Source organism: Hyaena hyaena, unplaced genomic scaffold (assembly GCF_003009895.1).
Source record: "Hyaena hyaena isolate Hyena2069 unplaced genomic scaffold, ASM300989v1 scaffold_27, whole genome shotgun sequence".
Classification (NCBI taxonomy): Eukaryota; Metazoa; Chordata; class Mammalia; order Carnivora; family Hyaenidae; genus Hyaena; species Hyaena hyaena.
This window is the reverse complement of record NW_024080659.1, coordinates 3,209,459-3,216,080: the sequence shown is the minus strand read 5'-3', so window position 1 is coordinate 3,216,080 and position 6,622 is coordinate 3,209,459. Positions and strand designations below refer to the sequence as shown.

Genomic DNA, 6,622 nt, shown 5'->3' with positions numbered 1-6,622 from the left:
CTTTATACTACCTGCTTGAAGATAAGCCATAACAGGTACTTACTGAAAACAACTTACTTACGGAAGCAAATCTTAACCTGAGAGACTTTATCAATTTCCTTGTGAATTGGGACAATATTTGTATTGTTCTATTTTGTAGTTGTGTGGTTCTATTTTAGAAGAATATCCAGGCCCACCTTTTTGTGGCATGTGTATGTTTCTGTCCTGAAAGAGAAAGGTAAACGTGGAAAGAATGGCTTCTGGGGAGAAGCACGGAAAATGACTTTCATGTTTTGAACTATGTTATCTTATGATGGGGTCCTTATAAAGGGGGTTATACTCATTGTTATTGAAGTAAAAAATCAATACTGGAACAAAGCATAACCAGCAGTGCTAGTTAGGGAGGCAGGGGAGAGGTCACGGTTTGAACATGTTTCTCAAATTGCAAGAGATTTTAATTGATCAAAAAGGAAAGTGAAATGAAAGTGAAACTGGAAATTGGAAAGCACTGGTTTGAGCCTCAGACTAGCTCTTCAAAACAAAACTCCTTGGGGCCTTTACTATGCTAGTGCACATTGTAAATCTCCAGGAGGGAAGTAACTTCCTGAGCTTGTGACCATAGCAGCTGTAGTTTAAAGGACAGTTTGGGAAACACTGAAACCAGAATTTTCTGAAGGTCAAAGCATTCCTTAAAGGAGAGTCCTGGTAGACGTTGGGTGATCAGAAGAGTAGATGCTAGAATAAATTACAGGGTGTTGGGTGAGACCTACTGGCTGGAGTGAACGTTACCACTCAACTTCTGAGGAGGTCCCCCTCCCCCAAACAGGTAGATAAGGACAGTGATGAGATCAAGAAAAGCATGGAAAAAGTACCTCAACACTGATTTTTCTGTTAATATTGCTAACCTAAGTGCAAGATCCTCTTCCAGAAATCCACCTTTGTCTAAACCTTCCATTTGGAGTTGGCTGGGCCTCGTTAAAGGGGAATCAAGGCTTACCCCTGCAGATTCTTTGGGAAATGAACAGAGTAGAACTAAAATGAAGTGTGTCGAGGTTCAGGAAGTCTCAGGAGATGGAATTTCTAGAGGCCCTGGGAGATCCACAGAAAATCAGACTTGTGCAAAGTTTATCCAATTCAGGAGCACAGTTGGACTTCAAAATTTCACTGCGGGCTCTTGAACACGGGCTGCTTGTGAACAATGCTGATGCTATGTTGTAACTGATTGCAGTTCTTCCCGAAAGCCTATGGGTGGCAAATGTGAAAATACCATCTAGAAAGCAGTTAAAATACACCTCCCTTTACTCTCTCGAAGCAACTGTTGTTAAGCTGGGGCCCACCCTTTTGCATGCTTACGCACATTCATAATTTTTTCTACAGCATTTTTTGCTGACTTGAATATTGTTCTATGTCCATTCCCACTTCCTACATTCTTTTAACTATTGCATTATCATCAAGTAACCACTTTCATGGGCAATCAGGTCATTTCCAATTTCATTACAATAAACAGCATTATAAGCACGAGGCAAATTTTTGCATTGTTTTAAGCACTTCAACATGGACTCCTAATGATTCTGTGAAGTATAATTAGCACCATTTCTTCAGATGACTGTGATGTACTGACAGAATGAATTAGTTGTTCAAGGTTACAAGCCAGTAGGTAGGCAGGTGATGGAGGAATTTGAACTCCAGTAGCCTGGTCTCCAGAGCCACTCTCTGAATAAGGCCACTACATTTTTACCCAGAGAGCATATAATCTTTAAATTATGTAAAATTCACTACGCATTTTTTTTTCCATTCCACTGTGAACCGGCAAAAACTCTTGGAGTGGCATCAGAATACAGACTAGCACCAGGGACTTATTGCCTTCAATATACCAAACAAGTGTTCTTTTAGCACTTTTTTTTTTTTTAAAGAATCTCTATATCTGACAATGAGGCTCAAACTCAACTCTTGAGAATGAGTCACGTGTTTTACTGTTTAGCACATTTTTGCACACTCAGGAAAGAGCACAAGAAACAGAATATTAACAGAAACCCTTCTATCAGATTCCTAAGTAGAAGGGAAACCTTTCCTTCAAGGGCAGGTGGGGTATTTGTGCCACAGGCTGTAGCAGTATATAGGTCGATCTCTTCCCTCCCATGGGCTCTGGCATCTAGACTAACACTGCAATGGAGAACTGTATTTCTAGCAGTTAGACGAGGAGCTAAGCGAACAAACATGAAAGCTGAAGGATAAAAATGAGTTATCTTGGCTTCAGATACGTGGACACATCTTTATCCCCTTTTCCATCCCTTTCTAGGACATCCCCAAAGCAAAGCTCCACTCCCAGTCATTTTCGCACAGCATTGCTGGTCCCTTACCAGGAGTCAAGAGAAATGAACAGGAGCCACAAACTGCAACTGGCCTCAGTTCTATTCAGTGAAGAGCAAGGTTTGAGGCCACCAGTGATAAACCCATTTCCCATATTCAACTGATCGCACAGGTTGTTGAAGACCAACACACATTTAGGGAGCATTTTTCCTTGGTCAAATTTCAAGTTGTGTGCAGAAGAGAATTTGCTAAGACCCATGAATATTTAGGGGCCCCTATGGAAGGAGAGCTTGACTGCACGAGCGGACATCTTTTTTGAGATTCACAAGACTATAAAGCTGTAAGCCTGTCAAGACAGATAATGAAAAATTAAGAGGAGAATATTAACTGTGCAAGTCCTATTGCCCAACCACCCTTAGCTTTTACTTCTTCAGTTAAATACTTTTATTCTCCAGGTTTTCAAATCAGGGCTTTTAAGTATAAAGCAAAATGTGGGAAAGAACAAGACCCAGCTTTCCTAGCAAAAGGCCTGTTCTTAATTACTGTGGAGTAATTAAGCAAAAAAGCTGCTTAAAACTATTAAGAGGGGCGCCTGGGTAGGTTAGTTGGTTAAGTGTCTGACTTCAGCTCAGGTCATGGTCTCATGGTTCTGGAGTTTGAGCCCCACATGGGACACTGTGCTGACAGCTCAGAGCCTGGAGCCTGCTTCAGATTCTGTGTCTCCCTCTCTTCTCTGCCCCCTCCCACTCACGTTCTCTGTCAAAAAAAAAACTTAAGGCATTAGAGAACATGCCAAAACCCAAAATACCTAATAAAACATGGATTTTAGGAGATCTTGAAGTCATAGTTGATAGGACACTTGGCCTGGAGTCCACGGCTTGCTCCTGACTAGGAATAGACCTTCAACAATCAACTGCAAAGCATTGGACCTGGAAAAGAATGCCACCTTCCAATAGTGAAATTCTTTCAATAGTGAGACGACTTTCCCTGAAGTCCAAGAAAGGCTTTTCATTACCACCTGCAAACATTCAATATAGCTGTTTTTGCCCTTTCTGGCTCATTTTGTTCCTACAGTGCTGAAATACTAATTCACTGAAACAACCCACTAAGTGGTATTTCCCGTGTCTAATTTACAAAGAAACCTTAGTTCAGTACTCCAGTTTAGTATTTTATGCTCAAATTTAGATTTCTAGAGCAGAAACTTAAGAACTACTATGGCAGAGTTCCCCAAATCCTACAAGTCTTTCATTGTCAGGTATACCTGAACAATCAAATCCATTTCTACAATGTTCAGTTGCTGCTTTGGGACACATCTTGGTGGAATTAAGTTTTCTCACTCCTAACAGCAACACCTGGCAATTACAAGTGCTCATACCATGTTATATTCCTACTACAGTGTAAACTTGAGAAAACCAAGGCGGCTTCCACCTTCTTCCTGGTGCAGGCACTCCCAACTCCCAATCTTGTCCCAAGTTGAAAACCACTCTATTTGCTGAAGTTCTGCTACAGAGAACTTACAGCATTGTTAATAAAGGGTATCCTGTTCTCTACAGTTTTACTCAACTTTTTTCTATGAGTACCAGAAGTAGTATTGGAAACCTTGATCTAGTGTTTACTGGTAGGATGTGTAAAAACTGTGGCTCAGACAACACATTCTTATAGAAGTCTTAGAGAATCTTAGTTATAATTTTACTTTTCCTTGCAATAACAAAGCTACCATTAAGAACCAATGCGGAGGTGCCTAGCTAGCTCAGTTGGTATAGCATGTGACTTGATCTCAGGGTTTTGAGTTCAAGGGAGAGGTTACTTTAAAAAAAAGAACTGTTAGGAACCACCTTCATTTGCTAATACAAAGGTGTCACCAAGTTGCCTTGGACCAGGATACCCTTTTAAAACTCTCAGTCCTGTTGATCAGGACGCCACTTGATTCTCATTTCAGATAGATTAGGGTTTCAAAACCTAAAGTTAATTACTTGAATGTAATGCACTGCAGGGTAAGAAAAGCAGTTAACCAATAACCGCAATACTTCAAACAATTCAGCAGCCTCAACCAAAATTTCATTTTTCCCTACGAGGCTAGATCAGCTCAATTAGAGGCGAAGGTAAGTAAGTTTTCTTTCCCTCAACAGGCCTCCCAATTCTTAATTGTACTACACTTCTAAAATGGTTTCACATTAGACCAGAATCTTAACTTGTAAATGACTTCGCCAAAGGACAAATTTCCCACAACTCCAAATACCTTTTTCTTCCCAAGAGGAATTACTTTTGGTGAAACAGACCTTCTGAAAGCAAAATCCCTTCCCCGAACATCGTTTTAATCAGGTAGGAGCGCCCACACCACCATATAATTTCACGACAGACACCAAATATGCTACCATGCAACAAAACTTTTATTAACATTTTGAACAGCTATTGAGAAAACCAGTGATTCAGCAGTTACTGAAACTGGTAATTTCTAAACTTAAATTGGGGCAAATGGCTAGAGTGCAGAGCGATGCCATCATTGGGCACTATGAATTTCAAGACTGAATAATTAACAGCCACCCCTCAGACGGAGAACCAGATGGAGAGTGGACTCTTTCTGGATGTTGTAATCAGAAAGAGTGCGGCCATCTTCCAGCTGCTTGCCGGCAAAGATGAGCCTCTGCTGGTCGGGGGGGATGCCCTCTTTATCTTGGATCTTGGCCTTCACATTTTCGATGGTGTCACTGGGCTCCACCTCCAGGGTGATGGTCTTGCCGGTCAAGGTCTTCACGAAGATCTGCATTTTGACCTAAGGAGTGTAAAAGGAAAAAGATTAGTGTACCACCTCAGGATCTTTAAATTACTTACATATATAACCAATTTTCCAAGGCAAGTTTACTTCACCCTCCGGAAGTGACTTAACCACATTACCGTCTCTCACAAACCTCCCGACTTCTAGAAGCCTTAAATCAGGCACCGAATATAAAATGTAGCCAAAGATTCAACTTAAACGCGATAAATGACCAAAAAAACTTCCAAGAATTAATATCCAGAGCCCCTCCCACCTACTCTAGACTCTTCACTAAATCGTACTCCGTCCTGACCCATCCCCAGAATTTCCCCCAAACCCAAACAAGATACATAAAATTTAAAAAACAAAATAAATCCCTCCTAAAAACCGAAAAATAAAAATTGCCGTTTAAACGGAAGTGAGGCGGGATACTTTCACCGCGTTGGGATTCAAAATCTAGAAGTTTCAGAAACCACGCTAGACCACCTTTTTTCCGCCTTCCCCCTCTGAACCAGACACGATGGAATCTCCATCGGTTAAGGGTCGGTTGGTCTCCGCCTGGGCGCGCGCGCCAACCGCCCCCGCTCCTGCGCGTAAACAAGGCCCCCTCTTCCGGAAAGGCCCGGCGCCGCAGCGCCGCGTCACCTCGCCCCCCCCTCCCCCAACCCCTTTCCCGGAGGCCCCCCGGGACCACCAACTCGCCAGCCTGCTCTCACTTAGAACCCTTCTCCACTCCTCCCAGATCTCGAAGCCGCCGTGGTGCCGTACCTGCTAGCGAACACAAGGACACCGAGGCCAATCACGTCGAGTCACCGCAAGACCAGGACACACCCGACAATGCCAGCCGCTTCTGAACGCGCCCGGCTCCGCGGAGCTGAGATTTATGCGGCGTCTGTTGCGTCACTCATCACTGCCTACGTAGCCGCCGTGTCCGTACGCTGCTGAAAGTAGTTCGCGCGGCCCCACCTCCCGCGACCCAGTTAGGCCCTTCCACCGAGCCCTACGTTCCTCAGAGCCGAAGAAAGGACCCTAAAACATCAGCTCCCCTCCCTTCCAGGCGATCCGTCTCCTCCCTTAGGAAAAAATAGGAAAATTATCAGGCGGATGGATTTGAGTTAAGGGGACCTTCCTCGAAAGCTCTCGAAACTTCCTTGCGGCGCCGGCGCTGATTGGTGAGGCGTATGAAGGCGAGGCCGGCGCTGATTGGTGGGAGACGGGGCGGCTCGGTTGTTGCTGGGCTCCTTGTTGGGGTGGTTAAGCGCCGACGTTGCTAAGTAACTCAGTGCGCGTGCGCCACAGAGGCGCGCCTTCGCGATAGAGGTGTACTTCCGGTCGGAGAGGGAGGAGGGGTACTTGACTCCCGCCTCCGGCGTCCCAACGCCCCCTCCCCCACTTTAAATCTTGGGTGTTCGGGCTTTAAGTGAGGAAGAAGGGCCCTCCGCGGCGACCTCCCCGGGAAGGCCGCCCGGCGCCGGGCTTGGAGGCGCCCGGGAGCGGGGCGGCGCGGCCCCCAGCTGTTTGTGCGGGCGTCTGCGGCGGAAGCACAAACCCGCCCCCCACCCCCACCCCGGTCTCAAA

General features: G+C 44.9%; 1 protein-coding gene across 2 annotated transcripts; it reads right to left on the bottom strand.

Moving 5' to 3' along the window:
- Positions 1 to 4,656: 4,656 nt before the first annotated feature.
- On the bottom strand, positions 4,657 to 5,918 carry LOC120228705 (ubiquitin). 2 transcript variants are annotated; one of them, XM_039227242.1, is made up of 2 exons: positions 5,813 to 5,918; positions 4,657 to 5,062 (listed from the first exon to the last, which is right to left on the bottom strand). In XM_039227242.1, exon 2 carries the CDS (start codon positions 5,054 to 5,056, stop codon positions 4,823 to 4,825), a length of 234 nt encoding a protein of 77 aa, XP_039083173.1. In that variant the 5' UTR covers positions 5,057 to 5,062; positions 5,813 to 5,918; the 3' UTR covers positions 4,657 to 4,822. The 2 variants fall into 2 exon arrangements, with proteins under 2 accessions (XP_039083173.1, XP_039083174.1); XM_039227243.1 differs by lacking the exon at positions 5,813 to 5,918 and adding an exon at positions 5,531 to 5,601.
- Between the last annotated feature and the right edge of the window lie 704 nt (positions 5,919 to 6,622).

Bases quoted from the DNA above. Each gene is read 5' to 3' on its own strand.
- LOC120228705 (XM_039227242.1), bottom strand. From the start codon at position 5,056: ATGCAGATCTTCGTGAAGACCTTGACCGGCAAGACCATCACCCTGGAG.